The sequence below is a fragment of the Cololabis saira genome, chromosome 23 (assembly GCF_033807715.1).
Source record: "Cololabis saira isolate AMF1-May2022 chromosome 23, fColSai1.1, whole genome shotgun sequence".
Taxonomy (NCBI): Eukaryota; Metazoa; Chordata; class Actinopteri; order Beloniformes; family Belonidae; genus Cololabis; species Cololabis saira.
The window spans coordinates 32,935,857-32,959,228 of NC_084609.1; the positions used below are offsets into that span (position 1 = coordinate 32,935,857).

The 23,372-nt window shown below is 41.6% G+C and overlaps 1 protein-coding gene across 1 annotated transcript in view; it reads right to left on the bottom strand.

The window, feature by feature from the left end:
- The window catches only part of podxl (podocalyxin-like), a 53,259-nt gene that overhangs the window by 4,311 nt on the left and 25,576 nt on the right, over positions 1–23,372 (bottom strand). Inside the window, exons 2-7 of the mRNA XM_061714243.1 lie at positions 13,325–13,933; positions 4,327–4,589; positions 4,205–4,228; positions 2,061–2,193; positions 1,937–1,980; positions 1,734–1,850 (exon numbers count right to left, since the gene is read on the bottom strand). Coding sequence (XP_061570227.1) covers positions 1,734–1,850; positions 1,937–1,980; positions 2,061–2,193; positions 4,205–4,228; positions 4,327–4,589; positions 13,325–13,933 — 1,190 coding nt within the window. The remainder of the gene's footprint in view (positions 1–1,733; positions 1,851–1,936; positions 1,981–2,060; positions 2,194–4,204; positions 4,229–4,326; positions 4,590–13,324; positions 13,934–23,372) is intronic.

Consider the following 23,372-nt stretch of genomic DNA (forward strand, 5'->3'; position numbering starts at 1 on the left):
CCTGCGCCTTCGGGTCGGGAAAAGGTCACTCACTGTTGTTTGTGCCTACGGGCTGAACAGCAGTGCGGAGTACCCGGCCTTCTTGGAGTCCCTGGGAGGGGTACTGGATAGTGCTCCAACTGGGGACTCCATTGTTCTACTGGGGGACTTCAATGCTCACGTGGGCAATGACAGTGATACCTGGAGAGGCGTGATTGGGAGGAACGGCCTCCCCGATCTGAACCCGAGCGTTGTTTTGTTGTTGGACTTCTGTGCTAGTCGCAGTTTGTCTATAACGAACACCATGTTCAGGCATAACGGTGTCCATCAGTGCACGTGGCACCAGGACACCCTAAGCCGGAGGTCAATGATCGACTTTGTTGTCGTTTCATCTGAACTTGTCTTGGACACTCGGGTGAAGAGAGGGTCTGAGCTGTCAACTGATCTGATGGTGGTGAGTTGGATGCGCTGGCGGAGGAGGAAGAAGGTGGACAGAACGGACAGACCCAAACGGATTGTGAGGGTCTGTTGGGAACGTCTGGCTGAGCCCTCTGTCAGGGAAGTCTTCAACTTTCACATACGAGAGAGCTTCTCTCAGATCCAGGGAGAGGCGGGGGACATTGAGTCCGAGTGGACAGTGGAAGGAATACTTCGACGATCTCCTCAACCCGACTGACATGCCTTCCACTGAGGCAGCAGAGAGTGTGGACTTGGGCATGTGCTCATCCATCACCCAAGCCGTGGTCACTGAGGTAGTTTGTAAGCTCCTCAGTGGCACCGGGGGTGGATGAGATTTGCCCTGAGTACCTCAAGTCTCTGGATGTCGCAGGGCTGTCTTGGTTGACACGCCTCTGCGACATCGCATGGAGGAAGGGGACAGTACCGTTGGAGTGGCAAACCAGGGTGGTGGTCCCTCTGTTTAAAAAGGGGGACCGGAGAGTGTGCTCCAACAATAGGGGGATCACACTTCTCAGCCTCCCCGGGAAAGTCGACGCCAGGGTACTGGAGAGGAGAATACGGCCGATAGTTGAACCTCGGATTCAGGAGGAACAATGCGGTTTTCGTCCCAGTCGTGGAACACTGGACCAGCTCTACACCCTCCGCAGGGTGCTCGAGGGTTCATGGGAATTTGCCCAACCAGTCTACATGTGTTTTGTGGATCTGGAGAAGGCATTTGACCTCGTCCCTCGTGCCATTCTGTGGGGGGTGCTCGGTGAGTACGGGGTCCAAATAAACAAAAAAAAGCGTTGCCACTTGAAGCTTCTCTCTCTCTCATTTTTTAACTTGATATCAAACGCAAGCCACAGACCCAGCAGCACATTTATCATCTCCTCCATGTTCTACATCTTTAGTGTTGTTGTCTTCTTCCTTTAGATCACACAATCAAATACGTCACAGCAGCTTCGCTCCGACCTCCTACTTCTGCTCAAGTGCTGAATTGTTATGGAAAAGAAACTAGGCCGAGTTGAGTCGAGCCGAGTAGGTACTAGTGGAAAAGCGCCATAAAGTGCCGTTGTACCCAGAAAATTCCCCACAGAAAAAGTTTCCCCACAATTGACAGCAGCACTTAAGTCCCTCGAATCATAATCACTGACAAACTCTTTTTTTCCTAAGCAAACACTGACGTGTAATTTGACTAACAAGGAAAGTAGCAACCTCAACGGTGACCCATCTGACCGCCAGACTGGCAGGAATCCGCCATGGTGACTCACTGGAGCAGCTGCTGCATCACGGGACACAGAAACCCTGCTCACCTGGTTCTCGCTGTAGGGCCTGCGGTGGTGGGACACGCACACGCCCAGGATGACGATCATGATGAGGAGAGCTCCACACGACGCCAGGATGGTGATCAGGGTCTTGTTATCTGTTGTCTTCAAATGGACAAAAAATACAAAAAGATTAGTCCAGATGCATAGAACCCTGTAACAGAATGTCCAGGTGCCGTCGTAGTCCTCACCTTGGTGATCTCTTCATAATAGCGAGCCACGACACTGGTGTTCACTGTAAGGTACATTTGGACGAGTTTATAGTCGGGGTCAAAGATTGACATGAGAATGGTGTAAACAGAAAGATGTTCTGACCCTTTCCTTGCAGCTCCGCGGCGTGAAACACCACCCTGTCACCGTGCTGGGTGTACGTCAGGAGGCAGGTCCCATTCTTCAAGTCTGCTATCAGCCGTTTGCACACTTGCACCAGAGCTTTCTCTTCCTTTGTCTGAAGATGGAACAACATGTCTATAAATACATTTTCTCAAAATCAATCCTCCTGTGCCGCATCAAAGGCTTCCTTTGGCCGAGTTGACAGGGTTGTGCTCTGTGTCTACAGAGAACACTGAGAGGGTAAGAGGCGGCGCTGTGGTGTCACCCCATCCTGCCCTGGGAACTTTTTAATGTACTCTGGAAGGCCAAAGCTGTGAGGGCAGTCATGAAGCCAGAGTATAGAAGAGAGATGTGGGAGCAGAGGAAACGAGTGAAAGGCAGGAAAAGTTCCCACTTTTTTGAAACTATTTTTATAGCAGGGTTGACAGCTTCCTGTCCTGTGTGAAACAGCGCTCTCATGCCTGGACGCCCCCCAGAGCCTCCACAACTGATCATCCACGAGGAGCAGAACCACGGCTCGGTGCTTCTGCTTTTATTCTGAAGGTTACAGTGTCCCAGCTTTGTGGAAGTAGACGCCGACTTATCAGATCAGATCCCAGTTTCTGGTAAAACAACCAGTAAAATCCAGCTGGTTCACATACTTTTTTCTTGCCACACTAAATCCATTCCCACCTCAGGGATTCCTCAGGAATGACATTTTTCAACAAATGAGTCTGTATAGTATCAGGTACTCAAATCCTTCTTTAACAAGATCCAACAGGATTTTGTGTCATGTTTTGAGTGCAGATATGGAGTTTGAGAGGGAATCCGTCAGAAAAGAGAGGTTGTGTAAAACTGCTAGGACTAAATTGAGTGTGGCTTTGTTGTGTGACATGCACACAACAAGGGTGGAGAGGGTGGAGAGGGTGGAGAGGCCTTTGGGACGGGACCAGAGAGGGACTTGATAGAGACAGATGCTTTTATAGTCACAAATGTTTTCGTGTCAACAGTGTTCTCGGACCTGGTTCTCAAGGGCCGCTGCCCTGCATGTGTTGGCTGTTGTTCATCTCCAACACACCGCCAACCCCGTCACCATGGGCTTGTGTCGGTGGTGCGCTAACCTGAGTGGTGCGCTAACCTGAGTGGTGCGCTAACCTGAGTGGTGGTGCACTAACCTGAGTGATGCACTAACCTGAGTGGTGCACTAACCTGAGTGATGCGCTAACCTGAGTGGTGGTGCACTAACCTGAGTGGTGCACTAACCTGAGTGATGCGCTAACCTGAGTGATCCACTAACCTGAGTGGTGCGCTAACCTGAGTGGTGAAGTAACCTGAGTGGTGCGCTAACCTGAGTGGTGCGCTAACCTGAGTGGTGCGCTAACCTGAGTGGTGAAGTAACCTGAGTGGTGCGCTAACCTGAGTGGTGCGCTAACCTGAGTGGTGCGCTAACCTGAGTGGTGCGCTAACCTGAGTAGTGCCCTAACCTGAGTGGTGCGCTAACCTGAGTGGTGCGCTAACCTGAGTGGTGCGCTAACCTGAGTGGTGCACTAACCTGAGTGATCCACTAACCTGAGTGGTGCGCTAACCTGAGTGGTGAAGTAACCTGAGTGGTGCGCTAACCTGAGTGGTGCGCTAACCTGAGTGGTGCACTAACCTGAGTGGTGCGCTAACCTGAGTAGTGCCCTAACCTGAGTGGTGCGCTAACCTGAGTGGTGCGCTAACCTGAGTGGTGCGCTAACCTGAGTGGTGCACTAACCTGAGTGGTGCACTAACCTGAGTAGTGCGCTAACCTGAGTGGTGCGCTAACCTGAGTGGTGCTCTAACCTGAGTGGTACGCTAACCTGAGTGGTGCGCTAACCTGAGTGGTGCACTAACCTGAGTGGTGCACTAACCTGAGTGGTGCACTAACCTGAGTGGTGCACTAACCTGAGTGGTGCACTAACCTGAGTATTGCACTAACCTGAGTGGTGCACTAACCTGAGTGGTGCACTAACCTGAGTGGTGCACTAACCTGAGTGGCCGGGTGTGTTGGAGTAGAGCAACGTCTAAAACACGCTGGATAGTGTGTCGGGGGGGGGGGGGGGGACCAGAGTTGAAGAACAGTGGTCTAAAGACACGCAGCATGAAATTAGGCAAACAAATCTTACCTTTGGTTCAATCAGTAGAGAATACTGCAAAAAAAGAAAAAAAGGATGTAAAAAACAAGATTTTCTTCCATTGACTGCAAATTAAAAGCAAACGTATACTATGTTTATTCCTGTTTTCTTACAGTGAATGTCTTTAGTGGAGCTGTGGAGGTGGTGGTGGTGGTAGTGATGGTGGTGGTGGTGGTGGTGGTGGTGGGAGTGGTGGTGGTGGGGGTGGTGGTGGTTGGTGGAGCTGGGGTTCCAGCCTTGGTAACTAGAACTGGTTCAGTGGCTCCTGCCTTGGGTGGATTGGTGGAGTGTGAAGTGACCCCAGGAAGCACAGCTGGCTTCGTTGGTTCAGATGCAGCCGACGGCTTCGCTGTAGAGGTTAATTCTGTCACGGTCCCTGTGGTCACCAATGACATGATAACTGATTAGAATCAACCCAACGCAACCCACAATGGCCGCACACAATCAAGGGAATTTGTATATTATGTTCCTAGCTCTCCCTTTTCAGGGTGCAGGTTTACTCGTAGTTCCTAGAGTATCTAAATGTAGATTTGGAGGGCGGGCGTTCTGCTATCAGGCACCATTACTATGGAACCAACTTCCAATCTGGGTTAAGGAGTCTGACACTACCTCCACCTTTAAAACTAAACTTAAAACCTTTCTGTTTAGTAAAGCCTATAGTTAGTGTTTAGTAAACCTCTAGTTAGTGTTTAATAAACATCTAGTTAGTGTTAGTTAACCTAGTTAGTGTTAGTAAACCTCTAGTTAGTGTTTCGTAAAGCCTCTAGTTAGTGTTTAGTAAAGCCTCTAGTTAGTGTTAGTAAACCTCTAGTTAGTGTTAGTAAACCTCTAGTTAGTGTTTAGTAAACCTCTAGTTAGTGTTGGTAAACCTCTAGTTGGTGTTTAGTAAACCTCTAGTTAGTGTTAGTAAACCTCTAGTTAGTGTTTAGTAAAGCCTCTAGTTAGTGTTAGTAAACCTCTAGTTAGTGTTAGTAAACCTCTAGTTAGTGTTAGTTAACCTAGTTAGTGTTAGTAAACCTCTAGTTAGTGTTTAGTAAAGCCTCTAGTTAGTGTTTAGTAAAGCCTCTAGTTAGTGTTTAGTAAACCTCTAGTTAGTGTTTAATAAACATCTAGTTAGTGTTAGTTAACCTAGTTAGTGTTAGTAAACCTCTAGTTAGTGTTTAGTAAACCTCTAGTTAGTGTTAGTAAACCTCTAGTTAGTGTTTAGTAAAGCCTCTAGTTAGTGTTAGTAAACCTCTAGTTAGTGTTTAGTAAACCTCTAGTTAGTGTTAGTAAACCTCTAGTTAGTGTTAGTAAACCTCTAGTTAGTGTTTAGTAAAGCCTCTAGTTAGTGTTAGTAAACCTCTAGTTAGTGTTTAGTAAACCTGTAGTTAGTGTAAGTAAACCTCTAGTCAGTGTTAGTAAACCTCTAGTCAGTGTTAGTAAACCTCTAGTTAGTGTTAGTAAACCTCTAGTTAGTGTTTAGTAAACCTGTAGTTAGTGTTTAGTAAACCTGTAGTTAGTGTAAGTAAGCCTCTAGTTAGTGTTAGTAAACCTCTAGTCAGTGTTAGTAAACCTCTAGTTAGTGTTTAGTAAACCTCTAGTTAGTGTTTAGTAAACATCTAGTTAGTGTTAGTAAACATCTAGTTAGTGTTAGTAAACCTCTAGTTAGTGTTTAGTAAACCTGTAGTTAGTGTAAGTAAACCTCTAGTCAGTGTTAGTAAACCTCTAGTCAGTGTTAGTAAACCTCTAGTTAGTGTTAGTAAACCTCTAGTTAGTGTTAGTAAACCTCTAGTTAGTGTTAGTAAACCTATAGTTACTGTTTAGTAAACCTCTAGTTAGTGTTTAGTAAACCTCTAGTTAGTGTTAGTAAACCTCTAGTTAGTGTTCAGTAAACCTCTAGTTAGTGTTCAGTAAACCTCTAGTTAGTGTTTAGTAAACCTCTAGTTACTGTTTAGTAAACCTTTAGTTAGTGTTCAGTAAACCTCTAGTTAGTGTTAGTAAACCTCTGGTTAGTGTTAGTAAACCTATAGTTATTGTTAGTAAACCTCTAGTTAGTGTTAGTAAACCTGTAGTTAGTGTTAGTTAACCTCTAGTTACTGTTTAGTAAACCTATAGTTAGTGTTTAGTAAACCTCTAGTTAGTGTTAGTAAACCTCTAGTTAGTGTTAGTAAACCTCTAGTTAGTGTTTAGTAAACCTCTAGTTAGTGTTCAGTAAACCTCTGGTTAGTGTTAGTAAACCTCTGGTTAGTGTTAGTAAACCTCTAGTTAGTGTTTAGTAAACCTCTAGTTAGTGTTAGTAAACCTCTAGTTAGTGTTAGTAAACCTCTAGTTAGTGTTAATAAACCTCTAGTTAGTGTTAATAAACCTCTAGTTAGTGTTCAGTAAACCTCTAGTTAGTGTTTAGTAAACCTCTAGTTAGTGTTAGTAAACCTCTAGTTAGTGTTAGTAAACCTCTAGTTAGTGTTTAGTAAACCTCTAGTTAGTGTCTAGTAAACCTCTAGTTGGTGTTAGTAAATATCTAGTATAGTTAGTGTTCAGTAAACCTCTAGTTACTGTTTAGTAAACCTCTAGTTAGTGTCAGTAAACCTCTAGTTGTTGGTAGTAAAGCCTATAGTTAGTGTTAGTAAACCTCTAGTTGGTGTTAGTAAATATCTAGTATAGTTAGTGTTCAGTACACTTCTAGTTAGTGTTAGTAAACCTCTAGTTGGTGTTAGTAAAGCCTATAGTTAGTGTTTAGTAAATCTCTAGTTAGTGTTTAGTAAACCTCTAGTTGGTGTTAGTAAATATCTAGTATAGTTAGTGTTTAGTAAACCTCTAGTTAGTGTTAGTAAACCTCTAGTTAGTGTTTAGTAAACCTCTAGTTAGTGTTAGTAAACCTCTAGTTGGTGTTCAGTAAACCTCTAGTTAGTGTTAGTAAACCTCTAGTTGGTGTTCAGTAAACCTCTAGTTAGTGTTAGTAAACCTCTAGTTAGTGTTTAGTAAACCTCTAGTTAGTGTTAGTAAACCACTAGTTAGTGTTAGTAGACCTCTAGTTGGTGTTTATTAAACCTCTACTTAGTGTTAGTAAACCTTTAGTTAGTGTCAGTAAACCTCTAGTTAGTGTTAGTAAACCTCTAGTTAGTGTTAATAAACCTCTAGTTAGTGTTTAGTAAACCTGTAGTTAGTGTTCAGTAAACATCTAGTTAGTGTTTAGTAAACCTCTAGTTAGTGTTCAGTAAACATCTAGTTAGTGTTTAGTAAACCTCTAGTTAGTGTTTAGTAAACTTCTAGTTAGTGTTAGTAAACCTGTAGTTAGTGTTTAGTAAACCTCTAGTTAGTGTTAAGTAAACCTCTAGTTAGTGTTTAGTAAACCTTTAGTTAGTGTCAGTAAACCTCTATTTGGTGTTACTAAAGCCTATAGTTAGTGTTAATAAACCTGTAGTTAGTGTTAGTAAAACTGTAGTTAGTGTTAGTAAACCTCTAGTTAGTGTTAGTAAACATGTAGTTAGTGTTAGTAAATCTCTAGTTGGTGTTAGTAAACCTCTAGTTAGTGTTAGTAAACCTCTAGTTAGTGTTAGTAAACCTCTAGTTAGTGTTAGTAAACCTATAGTTACTGTTTAGTAAACCTCTAGTTAGTGTTTAGTACACCTCTAGTTAGTGTTAGTAAACCTCTAGTTAGTGTTCAGTAAACCTCTAGTTAGTGTTCAGTAAACCTCTAGTTAGTGTTTAGTAAACCTCTAGTTACTGTTTAGTAAACCTTTAGTTAGTGTTCAGTAAACCTCTAGTTAGTGTTAGTAAACCTCTGGTTAGTGTTAGTAAACCTATAGTTATTGTTAGTAAACCTCTAGTTAGTGTTAGTAAACCTCTAGTTAGTGTTAGTTAACCTCTAGTTACTGTTTAGTAAACCTATAGTTAGTGTTTAGTAAACCTCTAGTTAGTGTTAGTAAACCTCTAGTTAGTGTTAGTAAACCTCTAGTTAGTGTTTAGTAAACCTCTAGTTAGTGTTCAGTAAACCTCTGGTTAGTGTTAGTAAACCTCTGGTTAGTGTTAGTAAACCTCTAGTTAGTGTTTAGTAAACCTCTAGTTAGTGTTAGTAAACCTCTAGTTAGTGTTAGTAAACCTCTAGTTAGTGTTAATAAACCTCTAGTTAGTGTTAATAAACCTCTAGTTAGTGTTCAGTAAACCTCTAGTTAGTGTTTAGTAAACCTCTAGTTAGTGTTAGTAAACCTCTAGTTAGTGTTAGTAAACCTCTAGTTAGTGTTTAGTAAACCTCTAGTTAGTGTCTAGTAAACCTCTAATTGGTGTTAGTAAATATCTAGTATAGTTAGTGTTCAGTAAACCTCTAGTTACTGTTTAGTAAACCTCTAGTTAGTGTCAGTAAACCTCTAGTTGTTGGTAGTAAAGCCTATAGTTAGTGTTAGTAAACCTCTAGTTGGTGTTAGTAAATATCTAGTATAGTTAGTGTTCAGTACACTTCTAGTTAGTGTTAGTAAACCTCTAGTTGGTGTTAGTAAAGCCTATAGTTAGTGTTTAGTAAATCTCTAGTTAGTGTTTAGTAAACCTCTAGTTGGTGTTAGTAAATATCTAGTATAGTTAGTGTTCAGTAAACCTCTAGTTAGTGTTAGTAAACCTCTAGTTAGTGTTTAGTAAACCTCTAGTTAGTGTTAGTAAACCTCTAGTTAGTGTCAGTAAACCTCTAGTTGTTGGTAGTAAAGCCTATAGTTAGTGTTAGTAAACCTCTAGTTGGTGTTAGTAAATATCTAGTATAGTTAGTGTTCAGTACACTTCTAGTTAGTGTTAGTAAACCTCTAGTTGGTGTTAGTAAAGCCTATAGTTAGTGTTTAGTAAATCTCTAGTTAGTGTTTAGTAAACCTCTAGTTGGTGTTAGTAAATATCTAGTATAGTTAGTGTTCAGTAAACCTCTAGTTAGTGTTAGTAAACCTCTAGTTAGTGTTTAGTAAACCTCTAGTTAGTGTTAGTAAACCTCTAGTTGGTGTTCAGTAAACCTCTAGTTAGTGTTAGTAAACCTCTAGTTGGTGTTCAGTAAACCTCTAGTTAGTGTTAGTAAACCTCTAGTTAGTGTTTAGTAAACCTCTAGTTAGTGTTAGTAAACCACTAGTTAGTGTTAGTAGACCTCTAGTTGGTGTTTATTAAACCTCTACTTAGTGTTAGTAAACCTTTAGTTAGTGTCAGTAAACCTCTAGTTAGTGTTAGTAAACCTCTAGTTAGTGTTAATAAACCTCTAGTTAGTGTTTAGTAAACCTGTAGTTAGTGTTCAGTAAACATCTAGTTAGTGTTTAGTAAACCTCTTGTTAGTGTTCAGTAAACATCTAGTTAGTGTTTAGTAAACCTCTAGTTAGTGTTTAGTAAACTTCTAGTTAGTGTTAGTAAACCTGTAGTTAGTGTTTAGTAAACCTCTAGTTAGTGTTAAGTAAACCTCTAGTTAGTGTTTAGTAAACCTTTAGTTAGTGTCAGTAAACCTCTATTTGGTGTTAGTAAAGCCTATAGTTAGTGTTAATAAACCTGTAGTTAGTGTTAGTAAAACTGTAGTTAGTGTTAGTAAACCTCTAGTTAGTGTTAGTAAACCTGTAGTTAGTGTTAGTAAATCTCTAGTTGGTGTTAGTAAACCTCTAGTTAGTGTTTAGTAAACCTTTAGTTAGTGTCAGTAAACCTCTAGTTGGTGTTAGTAAAGCCTATAGTTAGTGTTAGTAAACCTCTAGTTGGTGTTAGTAAATATCTAGTATAGTTAGTGTTCAGTAAACCTCTAGTTAGTGTTCAGTAAACCTCTAGTTAGTGTTTAGTAACCTCTAGTTAGTGTTTAGTAAACCTGTAGTTAGTGTTAGTAAACCTGTAGTTAGTGTTAGTAAACCTCTAGTTAGTGTTAGTAAACCTCTAGTTAGTGTTTAGTAAACCTCTAGTTAGTGTTAGTAAACCTCTAGTTGGTGTTCAGTAAACCTCTAGTTAGTGTTCAGTAAACCTCTAGTTAGTGTTCAGTAAACATCTAGTTAGTGTTTAGTAAACCTCTAGTTAGTGTTAGTAAACCTCTAGTTAGTGTTTAGTAAACATCTAGTTAGTGTTAGTAAACCTCTAGTTAGTGTTAGTAAACATCTAGTTAGTGTTAGTAAACCTCTAGTTAGTGTTTAGTAAACCTCTAGTTAGTGTTAGTAAACCACTAGTTAGTGTTAGTAGACCTCTAGTTAGTGTTTATTAAACCTCTAGTTAGTGTTAGTAAACCTCTAGTTAGTGTTAGTAAACCTCTAGTTACTGTTAATAAACCTGTAGTTAGTGTTCGTAAAACTGTAGTTAGTGTTAGTAAACCTCTAGTTAGTGTTCAGTAAACATCTAGTTAGTGTTTAGTAAACCTCTAGTTAGTGTTTAGTAAACTTCTAGTTAGTGTTTAGTAAACCTCTAGTTAGTGTTAGTAAACCTGTAGTTAGTGTTTAGTAAACCTCTAGTTAGTGTTAAGTAAACCTCTAGTTAGTGTTAGTAAACATCTAGTTAGTGTTAGTAAACCTCTAGTTAGTGTTTAGTAAACCTCTAGTTAGTGTTTAGTAAACCTCTAGTTAGTGTTAGTAAACTTGTAGTTAGTGTTTAGTAAACCTCTAGTTAGTGTTAGTAAACCTCTAGTTAGTGTTTAGTAAACATCTAGTTGGTGTTAGTAAACCTCTAGTTAGTGTTAGTAAACCTCTAGTTAGTGTTTATTAAACCTCTAGTTAGTGTTTAGTAAACCTATAGTTAGTGTTTAGTAAACATCTAGTTAGTGTTAGTAAACCTCTAGTTAGTGTTTAGTAAACCTTTAGTTAGTGTCAGTAAACCTCTATTTGGTGTTAGTAAAGACTATAGTTAGTGTTAATAAACCTGTAGTTAGTGTTAGTAAAACTGTAGTTAGTTAGTAAATCTCTAGTTGGTGTTAGTAAACCTCTAGTTAGTGTTTAGTAAACCTCTAGTTAGTGTTAGTAAACCTCTAGTTAGTGTTTACTAAACCTCTAGTTAGTGTTAGTAAACCTTTAGTTAGTGTTAGTAAACCTCTGTTAGTGTTTAGTAAACGTCTAGTTAGTGTTAGTAAACCTATAGTTAGTGTTTAGTAAACCTCTAGTTAGTGTTTAGTAAACCTCTAGTTAGTGTTAGTAAACCTCTAGCTGGTGTTAGTAAACCTCTAGCTGGTGTTAGTAAACCTCTAGTTAGTGTTTAGTAATCCTCTAGTTAGTGTTTAGTAAACCTCTAGTTGGTGTTAGTAAACCTCTAGTTAGTGTTAGTAAACCTCTATCTGGTGTTGGTAAATCTCTAGTTAGTATTAGTAAACCTCTAGGTAGTGTAAACTCTAGTGTGTTAGAGTCAGTAGTCATAGTTGCAGCTATAGAACAAGACTATAATAGTTAGTCTCAAATATAGCTTGGTGGTAGATATGCTGCTATAGGCCTATGCTGCAGGGGGCACCGACATGATCCGCTGGGCGGTGCCTCTCACCCTTCTTCTCCTCTTCCCTTCCCCTCTTCTCCTCTTCCATTTTTTATTTATTATGAATATCTAATAGCCATCATTGTTGTCCTACGATTTTGTAGTTTGTTGTGCTGGTCTGAGCACAAATTAATGAAATGATCCTAGTTTCTAAATTAGTGTGAATTGATCTGATACAAAAGCAAATTAAAGTCCACCTCATATTGTTTAAACAGGTATAATTCTTTAGATTAGGCGAGGGGTAAAAAATCCACTGCAAGTTTGAAAAGAATCCCACTTCTACAAGGAAACATCCTACCTGACAACCAGGTCAAATCAAGTTATGCAGGATTTTCCTCCTTGACCCATTGAATGTCCCATTCCTAGTAATCTTCCATGTCATAGAGATGACAACAGGGCTGGACTGGGACAAAAAATCGGCCCGGGCATTTTGAGCCTAGACCGGCCCACCAGGTATTGACGGAAAGAAAATGAAGCCTATGTATGAAAACAAACGTTCTTGTGACACCGCTTGTACACTGTCTTGTTGGTGTGTATGTTCTTGTCTAATAAACCTAAACCTACACCATCCCCCCCAGTCCCGTTATAGATGTACTTAGTACTGTTTCTGAGTAGACCAGCAAACTTGAACTCATCATTCTTCAAATAGTATCAATAATAATATCAATAATAAGCCACGCGCTCTAATGTTGTGACTACTCCAGCCAGAGCTGCCTGGGAGACTTGCGAGGCCCTGTGCGGAATGGCTGGGGGGGGGGCCCTCGCTACGCTCACGCGCGCAACATTTTTTGGGTTTTTCGGGTCGGATCGGGTGTCTATATGCGCAATTTTAACTCTCCAATTAGCAAAATACTGGATACCTTCCCCTGCCTCATCGTCATCTCTTGCCTCGACGCGGGGCCCTGCGGCTGTTGAGACCCGGTCGGATCGGTGATTTTTGTAACAAATTTATCAAACGAGCCTTTCAGAGAGGCATTAAACTCTTCCATTTTCTTTAGTTTTTTTTCTTTTTTCATCCCCTGATGGAAATTTCCTGATTCTGTCTCGTTCTCTCGACATTGTGTGACAGTTTGTTCCAACTCCACCATCTGGATCAGAGCAGCTTGTGTCTGCGCTTGGTCTGATCAGTTGTGTTGAACAACAGACACGCGCGTCATTGCACATATATTTATTGATATGCATAGACTAGTACACATTTAGATCTGTAATGGAACGTGACTGTTGATATTTATAAGGGAAAAAACGAGAAAAAAAAAGAAAATTTGAAAAAAAAAAAAAATAAATAAAAAAAAACGGCCCATAGCGAGAGGCCCCTTGGGGCGCGAGGGCGCGAGGGCGCGAGGCCCCTTGGGGCCAGTGGTACCAGTTGTTGTCAGGTAAAAAACTAAATCAAATGGGCCGATGGGCCTGCCCGGGCCAAAATCACCATCGGCCCACCGGGCATTGCCCGGTATGCCCGATGGCCAGTCCACCCCTGGATGACAATGAGGATTTGCCGCAGAGATACTGCACAACAGCCCCAGTAGTAACCGCTCATAAATACTGCTCTTCATTTATGGTACTAGAAAACCTTTTTTTTTTCTTTTAAACCGTCCCTTCCATGTTTCAGATTAGTGTTTCCTGTAAAGTTCCTATCACAGATGTTTCAGTTTTCCTTTTGTGTTGGAGTACAGATAATACAGCGGCCTTTACCTGGCTTGGTAACCTGGTTGCTCAGCGTTGAAGCGGGAGGGATGACACTCGTGATGGTTGCTCCAGGCCTGCTCGGTGTCGAGGTCACTGTGCCAACATCAGGATTTCCTGGTGCCACAATTGAGTTTTTAGTGGTCACGGTGGCATCCGAGGGATTTGGCGCCTGTTTTGTGACGGTGGTGTGGGACTGTGCGCTGTCATTGTTGCTTCCAGATGTTGGGATCATGGACTTTGGTGTGGTGTTGGAAGCAGCTGTAGGAGGATGAACACTACCACCAGAAGTACTAGCCAGCGTTATGGAGACTGTGCTTTGGGCTTTTCGTGGCTCGGTTGCTATGGAGCTAGCACTCGCACTGGGATGTGATGCAGTAGTAGCTTTGTTGGGCGCAGCAGAGGGCTGCGTCGGGCCCCCTGTTGTGCTCTTTGCATCGCCAGAAACTGTAATTCCAGTTTGAGTTGTCTTAGGAGGAGTGTTTGTTGAAATGGCAGCTGTGGTACCAATGGATGACGCCTGCGTTGGATTTGTGGTGACCGAAACATTTCCTGTGGTGGTCGCCAGAGAAGACGTAGAATTGTAATCGTCTGAATAAATGCAGTGAAACAGGAAGTCTAAAAGACACAAATAAAAAAGAAGAAATATTAGAACATTAACATCAAGCCACTGCTAGTCAAGGTGATTCAACTGATCAACGAGAAGGACGTTTAAATCTACAAGAAAAAAAACAAAAGTAATTTAACTGAATGTGTTAAAAAAGCCAAAGCAGCCCAGCAGTAGTTTTGCAGTTAGATAAAAGATTAAATCCAACCGCGTAGGACAATCCTCAGATGATTAGTTGGCGTACAGAGTAGAGTCGTCTACTGCTGTTTGGGATTGGATGTTGCGCTGTGGGTTGTACGACATTACCAGTATCACATTTTACGCACTAGCTTAATGGTATTTAAAGCTGAACAGGCAGTAAAGGGAAATGTCTCCCACTGTGTTGGCAAACTGGCAAATACACAAAAAAGCAGTGCAAAGATTTCTCGACAAATACTTGGTCCAATAGTTCCAGTCAATGCTAACGTTGCTAATACTGCTAATACCTGCTATTTGGGACTGTGTTGGTGTCTTCTATATATCTTTTTTCTTTTCTGAAAATGGTCTGCAACTGTAAAGCTGCAGCTCTCAAGATCTAAACATTTTAGCACACAAATGGTCATGCTGGTCATGTGACCACGTGGTCATGGCGACAATACATTAGCATAAAAAAAACAATAGACAGCATATATGCAAGGAGGTCCAAAAAACCCTCTAGGGGCTTGACAAGAGGACTTCCTTAAATAAAAATGGACATTATCATGGACATAAATGCATATCATACGCAGCACACACACGCCACACACACATACACCCCCGCGCACAGCACGCTCACACACTGCACACTCACACGCACAAAGGAAAGAAAAACGTACATACCCAAAAAATAGAAAAGACAAAGGAAAGAAAGAAAAATCTACAATACTTTATAAAAATGAGGAAAAAAGACAAATGTGAGTAAATAGAACTTTACATCATATTATTAAGCTATTGATATAGCTAAATATGTTTCACAGATTTTTTAAATAATTCATGAGAACGTTTGACAAGGTGGGGAGGAAGTTAATTCCATATCTTGGAAGGTCTGTAAGAGATCTGAAACTGAGATGAAATAGTTCGTGATTGTGGGGGCCGAAACTGGGAAGCTTTACGGGTTGAATAATTATGAAATTCATTGTTCGGGGGAAAAGAAATTGTGAAAAAAGTCAGGAAGAGTTTTATTTAAAGAACCATATACAAATTGAGCAATTTGGAGGTTATTAATCTGATATATATTAAGGATGCCAAATTTACGAAACAAAGGTAACGAGTGACTTCTTAGAGGCGAACGTTGACCTCTCCACCTGGACATCTCTCAGCTCCCACTCTCCATCCTTGTCTCAGTTTCTTTATTTATAACAAGCGGAACAGGAAGTAGCACACAATGAATTTTGACCCACCACACCCAAGAACATGGTCTGATTTGAGTGCACCCATGAACAATCCATGTCAGACTTCACAGCCAGAAAACAATGGTCTTATCCCCCCCGCCCCCACACACACACACACACACACACACACACACACACACACACACACACACACACACCTAATGGACACTCTACAGGCTGAAAAGTCTGGTTTCACATACAGTAGGTACATAATACTGTTCTTATGAAACATGTTCATTTCCACGACCCCTGGATTTGTCTGGTTGGTCAGGTGTAAATGTTGCGAAGAAAACTACCAAATATCATGCTTTTTGCTAATTTGCAGGTCTCTGGCAGCGCTGGATGTGACGTAGCCAGTCCATCTAACGTCATCAAAATCTGGTTTGTGGCCACATTAATAAGATGTAGTCGTGCTATAACTCTGCTTAATCATTATGCACTATGCTTTTCCTCTGAATAATCGTTTCAGTGATCATTCTCTGCTTCCTTCCTCTGTTAGCTATTTTTGCTGCGGGGGGCTGCGCGGGGGGCTCTGTCTCTTCATAGCTGCTCACGGCTCCAGCTGACTTTTAAGCAGCACCGAGACAAACTAACAAAAAAAAGCGTTGCAGCTTGAAGCTTCTTAAAGTGTAATCCCTTACACTACTTAGTTACTGGTTGCTGAAGGTAACTAGTTACATTACTAGTTACATTACTTTTGGATTACTCCGCAATATCACCTGAGCTGCTCCATAACTCGATTGCCAATGAACAACATTTACAGGACTGTCTCAGAAAATTAGAATATTGTGATTTTCTGTTATGCAATTACAAAAACAAAAATGTCATCCATTCTGGATTCATTACAAATCAACTGAAATATTGCAAGTCTTTTATTATTTTAATATTGCTGATCATGGTTTACAGTTTAAGAAAACTCAAATATCCTATCTCAAAAAATTAGAATATTCTGGGAATCTTAATCTTAAACTGTAAACCATAATCAGCAATATTAAAATAATAAAAGGCTTGCAATATTTCAGTTGATTTGTAATGAATCCAGAATGTATGATATTTTTGTTTTTTTTTAATTGCATAACAGAAAATAAAGAACTTTATCACAATATTCAAATTTTCTGAGACAGTCCTGTAGTTGGAACTTAATTACTGCAGTGCCCAGATCAGCACCAGAAGTCCCGTCAAATCCCGTAAAATCCCGTAAAATCCTGTAAGATCACGTTAAAGGCTGATTTATGGTTCTGCGTTACACCAACGCAGAACTTACGGCGTAGGGTACGCGGCGACGCGCACAGTACGCCGTCGGCTCTGCATCGATTTAACGCGGAACCATAAATAAGCCTTAAAGGGGACCTATTATGAAAAACACGTTTTTTCTTGTTTTAACATAAAGTGTTCTCCCCTCACCCTGCCAACACAGAAAAGATGATACCCCATGAAAATCTGCAAGGTCTGCTCGCCCCCACCTTACAGAGTCCCCCAGTGTCATGTGGTTTCTGTGAGCCGTTTGGATTTGTGCATTTTCTTTACGTCACCAAAATGCAAACCACGCCCTCTGTCTCCTCTCGCTGCTGAAACCACGCCCACAACCAGCTCTGTCCGCCCGCTCGAGCTTCCGCCATTGTTCAGCAGCGGTGGCTGTTTCCACAGTGAGGAAGAGTAGAAATGAGGTTTTGCATCGACACCAGCAATAGTGCATACATTTTATTTATATATTTTAACAATAAAGTTGCCATTTGTGTTGTGATTTCTTTACAGTTAACAGGATTCATTTGTCTTGTAACATAAGAAGTGAAATGATGAGGAATTGGAGTAAATAACGGTGGTGTAACTGTTTAGAATTAAATTCAATCTTCCTGTGTGAATTAGTGTGAAGACGAGGTGACTAAAGGCTGATTTATGATTTACCAACGCAGAGCCTACGGCGTAGGGTACGCGTTGATTTAACGCAGAACCGTGGACCAGCCCCCGGGTCTGGCAGTCAGAAGGTGCGCGGATTTTTCCCAGTGTCCAGCCGCGGTACTGCAACAGAAAATCCCATGGGGCCCAGAAAGCTTTTTTCCCATAGACCGCAATAGTAAAAGAGAAGCCTCTAAAACTGTTCACAGGACACCTCCAGCTGTAATCACCGGCAATTACTAATCTTTGTATTCTATATGTTTAAAGCGACACTACGTAACTTTTCCACCTTAATATCATATTTCCAGAGTCATTGTGATGGTACATCAACTTCCAACAGGTTTAATGAACCTCTGTCATGGTCTGGGGGGGTCTTTTTCACATTCACTGGCACTATGTAACTTTGAGGAGCATGGTAGGAACCCTGCCACACTAAAAAACTACAAATCGTTACGACTTTGACTGCTTTACGGCATACGTCACTTCCCCCTCCTTCCCGATTCGCAGTGGAGACGAAAATGGGCGGGGCTTGGAGCTCAGAGCTCCGCAGAACCTGTAGCTGCGTTATGGCTGCAGCAGCTCCACACAACAGACGTGGGGAAAAGATCCTAATGTTTTAACTTTTCAACTGTTTCCTGCTCGGAGGCAGAACCACGCAGGCCAAGTATCTGATATAACAAAGTAAAAGAGTGAAAGAGTCGTCGGCTCGCTTTGGATCGCGGCTGTAACGACCAAACACCGGCTTCCACACAGTAAAGCCTGAATTATGGTTCTGCGTTAAATCGACGCACACCTACGGCGCAGGGTACGTGGCGACGCGCAACGTACGGTGCGTGTCGCCGCGTACCTTACGCCGTAGGCTCTGCGTCGATTTAACGCAGAACCATAAATCAGCCTTAAACCACAAACACTCACACAAACCGGGTCGGATAAAAACACGGGTTTTATTCCCCACTTCGCCAGCTAAACGCAGTTGCCGGCCAGCTCTCTGCGGTGCAATTACCCCCAATCTTCAGATAAAACTAGTTTGTTGAGGAAAAAATATTAACTCTTATTTGTAGCTGCAGAGGAAAAAAATAATCTCACGAGGAAAACAAAAATAATCACGCCTCGGAGCATCTTCAGCATAATATAGCAGTCAAAAAAAAGAAAAGAGAAGTAAGAGGGATACAAAACATGTACTGTATGTTGTACTATTATACTAATTTATTGAAACACATGGGTCTTCAGTAATGATTTCATATGGATCCAGACCATTAATAATCATTATTTTCTCCATATACGCTCCCTGGCTTCCTTGTTTAAGGTATCCCGGTAAATTCCAGTTCCTTTCCAGCAGTTTAACATCTTTTTTTTCTGTTCACTTGGTGAAACAGAAAAGCGTCCCGTCTTCTATCAAAACAAATGCAGCAACGGGACAGGAGTTTTCCGGACGTACGCGCTGGTGCTCATGGGAAACGTAGTGTTCTTTCTGGTAAAACAATACCGCTTTTGTCCAAAAGATGCCGCCAAACTCAGAAAAGCTGAAAGTTACGTTGTGCTGCTTTAAGTCATGGACTTTATATCCGTCAAAAATGTTTTATAACGGCCAGAAAAGTCAAAGAAAAGTCTCTTTCTGACGTCACAGCCGTGTCCGTGCATTCCACGGATGTTTATATTAATATATATTATGTAATTATATTATATTAATACATTAATAATATATGTAATACTATACATGTAATAATATACATTAATTAATATATTATATTAATACATATTATATTAATATTCGCGTCATTGCCCCGGGGCATGATGGGAGGCCCCAGAGCATCATGGGAGGTGACTCAACTGCGCATGCTCTATGGGCCAATGTATGCGGAAGTAAACCCGGAAGTCAGAGATTTTTTCGGCGTATGCGCTGGCTGAGCAGAATGCATTGAAATGAATGGGCGGCCATTTTTGACGTCCCATCCAGTTTTATAATAGGTCCATGCCGTGGACACGCTTTGATACGCAGCAGCTGCACTTCTCCCCGGAGCGACGCTTTGTCTCCTCCCCTCCTACACGTCATTCAAGCAGCCAATCAGCGCAGAGCCTCATTATCATACCCCCCCTTCCCTTAGAATGGAGCACAGAAAAAGGGGTTAGAAGCGGTAAAACTATAGACACGGCCCACAGGCTGAATTTCTGATTTATGTAGAAAAAACAAGCTTTAGATTGTTTTTAAGACATTCAAGGCCTGTTTAAAATATACATTAAATGCCATAATATGTCCCCTTTAAGTCAGACAAGTGTTGCGCAACGCGTGAAGACACTTGAAAGGCAAGTTTGATTTTCTTTTCTGTTCTCCCGTTCTACATGTAGCTGAAAAGCTTAAAGTAACTTAAGTAACTTATTTTTTTTTGTCTTAGAGTAACTATAACGGGATTACCCAAATTACAACTGTAACGCGTTACATTACTGCGTTACTGGCGAATGTAATCTCGTAACAGTAACGCGTTACTTTGTAACACGTTACACCCAACACTGGTGTTGTTGTCTTCCTTTAGATCACACAATCAAATACGTCACAGCAGCTTCTCCAACCTCCTACTTCTGATCTGGGTGTTGAAAAGAAACGAGGACGAGCGGAGTGGAGTCGGGCTGAGTAGGTGCTGGTGGCCATAAGAGAGCAGAAAGGTTCTCAGAAGTGCGTCTGATTAAACGGTTGGGTTTCTGAGAGTAGACAGCAGCCACTTTGTACTCGGCTTGTACCGGCTTCATCTGTTCTTGGAGTCCCTGAATCTTCCAGCGGGACGGGAGTCCGAAGTACTTCAGAATGCAGGACTTTGAGAGCTCAACAACACTTCCTAAAAATAACGGAACATTCCTTCAAAAGAATTTCATCTGATAGTTTTACACGAAAAATAAACGTATTTCCGGTGCTTTTATACTGTATAACCATGTTCAACTTTTTGAAACTATAACTCTTTAAAATATATTATTTTAAAATGAAAATTGATTTAGAATGAAGACTCAGCCTCTGGAGTTGAGTCATCACTCCCTCCCTCAGGTGTTCTTGTTTGGCGTGACCTCTGACCCCAGCTGTCGCTGACATGTCTGTTTTTACCTCACTCACACATTCCTTCCTATGCAGAAAAACAGAAAAACACACCTACATACACAAGAATGTGGTTGACACATCTACTGGTGATGTTCTTCCACTCCTCTTTTTACACACTCTCCCTCCTTAACCATCCTCCCTCACTTAAAGCTTCTCTTTCCAATGTTTTACTTTAACAATGTAGAGGGTGTCATTTATCAAACTAACACACATGCTGCCACCTGATGTTTCCTGATAACCTCTAGAACTCACAGGTGACGTGGGCACTAAGTCAGCACTGAGGACACATTTACACAGAGCCGGGTATTTACAAAAACGGATATTTCCCCCTCTCCGCTTTGAAAAATCCCATCATTTCCAGGAACCTGCATAAATAGCTGTTAAGGTGCTATGAGCAGCCAAACCTGCAGGGGGCAGTGTAACGAGAAGATAAAGTCATGCTAGCCAATCAGAATCCTGGAAAAAAACATCAACAAATGACACGAGTAACTTCCAGTTACTTCCAAGATGAACCAGAGTCTTTTGTTTGGAGTGACAGAGAAGTGGAGTTACTTTTAAGTGTGACGTTAGAATATAAAACAGGTAAAATACAAGAAAATATTGACGGTTACAAACTAATTGTAAACACATGTCGCAAACATGACGCTGCACTGCAAAAACTCAACATCTTACCAGGAATATTTGTCTTATTTCTAGATCAAATGCCTAATTTTTAGTCAAAAAATCTCATTACACTTAAAACAAGAGTCATCACCAGATAAATAACTTGTTATTTGACAATTTTCACCCGTTTCAAGTAAATTTTCACTTTTCTCCAGTGATGAGTTTTGTTTTAAGTGTAATGAGATTTTTTTTGACTAAAAATGAAACCTTTTAACTAGAAATAAGACACATATTCTTGTTAAGATTTTGAGTTTTTGCAGTGTGGTGACGTTTCTGTCTCATAATGTGACGTTCTGAAGCCTAAATGTCCGTTTATCTCCATTTACAAGCAAACGTGAAGACGGAGTTTTTGAAAATCTCCACTTTGGCCGGAGTTTTCAGAAATGATGGTTTTTGGAGACTTTGAGCTTCGTTTTCGTGTAAACGAACGGACAAAACACATGAAAACACCAGCATTTTTGCTCCGTGGAAACAGGGCTTGAGTCGACATGGCCAGACCAAGATCTCTGCTGAGTTACAGGCAAGAACTGATTCCATGAGCTGCAAATGCAGATGCTGTGAATTTCATCCTGAAGTCACAACTGTGTCAAACTAATAAAGAGGAAAATGATTTAAAAAAAAAAAAGGCAGGAGCCTAAACACAACAACACAGAGACCCAGACCTCTCTCAGAACACAGAGGGAGGTCTGATGATCCACAACACAAGTATAAAAAAGCTGAAGAAAACCCGTCTGGTGAAAAGATGCTGCTCACTCCTCAAGTAAGGAGCAGACCTGAGCTCAGTGCAGGAACTCCTGGGGTTGGTAGAGGGAGCAACGCCCAGGACTGTCAGTAGGTAGGAGCACTGGGTGATAGAATGGGAAAAAAAATTTGGATAAAATGTGCCTTGCGAAAGTATTTGCCCCCCTTGAACCCCTTTGCCACATTTCAGGCTTCAAACATAAAGATAGAAAACTGTAATTTTTTGTGAAGAATCAACAACAAGTGGGACACAATCATGAAGTGGAACGAAATGTATTGGATATTTCAAACTTTTTTAACAAATAAAAAACTGAAAAAGTGGGCGTGCAAAATGATTCCGCCCCTTTACTTTCAGTGCAGCAAACTCTGTCCAGAAGTTCAGTGGGGATCTCTGAATGATCCAGTGTTGACCTAAATGACTAATGATGATAAATGGAATCCACCAGTGTGTAATCAAGTCTCCGTATAAATGCACCTGCACTGTGATCGTCTCAGAGGTCCGTTTAAAGCGCAGAGAGCATCATGAAGAACAAGGAACACACCAGGCAGGTCCCAGATACTGTTGTGGAGAAGTTTAAAGCTGGAGTTGGATACAAAAAGATTTCCCAAGTTTTTAAACATCCCAAGGAGCACTGTGCAAGCGATAATATTGAAATGGAAGGAGTATCAGACCAAGACCTGGCCGTCCCTCTACACTTTCAGCTCATACAAGGAGAAGACTGATCAGAGATGCAGCCAAGAGGCCCATGATCACTCTGGATGAACTGCAGAGGTCAGGGGTCATGATCACTCTGGATGAACTGCAGAGGTCAGAGGTCAGGGGTCATGATCACTCTGGATGAACTGCAGAGGTCAGAGGTCAGGGGTCATGATCACTCTGGATGAACTGCAGAGGTCAGAGGTCAGGGGTCATGATCACTCTGGATGAACTGAAGAGGTCAGAGGTCAGGGGTCATGATCACTCTGGATGAACTTCAGGGGTCATGATCACTCTGGATGAACTGCAGAGGTCAGAGGTCATGATCACTCTGGATGAACTGCAGAGGTCAGGGGTCATGATCACTCTGGAGGAACTGCAGAGGTCAGAGGTCACCTACAGCTGAGGTGGGAGACTCTGTCCATACGACAACAATCAGTCGTATACTGCACAATTCTGACCCTGATGGAAGAGTGGCAAGAAGAAAGCCATTTCTTAAAGATATCCATATAAAGTGTCGTTTAAAGGTATTATGACATAATTTTTAACATGCTTTTAACACTATTAAAAGTCTTGGCCAATATCCCTCAAATGTGTCTAAAAAGGTATAACAAGAAAAACTTCACTCCAGTACTCCATGCCTGGCTTTTTATGACGGTGTTTTTTTGCGCAGTGAAAAACGCTTCCTTTTCCCCCTTTCCTGTCAATCATTGCTCCTCCTCCAAACCTCCTCCAACCCAACTGCTACACACTTCTGCCGTCTCCACACACACGCGCGCACACCGAACCACAAACACCCACACACACAGCCCAGACAGGGCGACTACAGCCCGGGGATGTCCGTGACCAGAGGACTGGAAGGCAGCACCGTAGCTCCCCGCAAGCAATACGCTAACAGCGGCGTCGGAGAGTTAAGCCGGGAGCGACAGGCGAAGCATGCACGGAAAAGCAGCACGGCG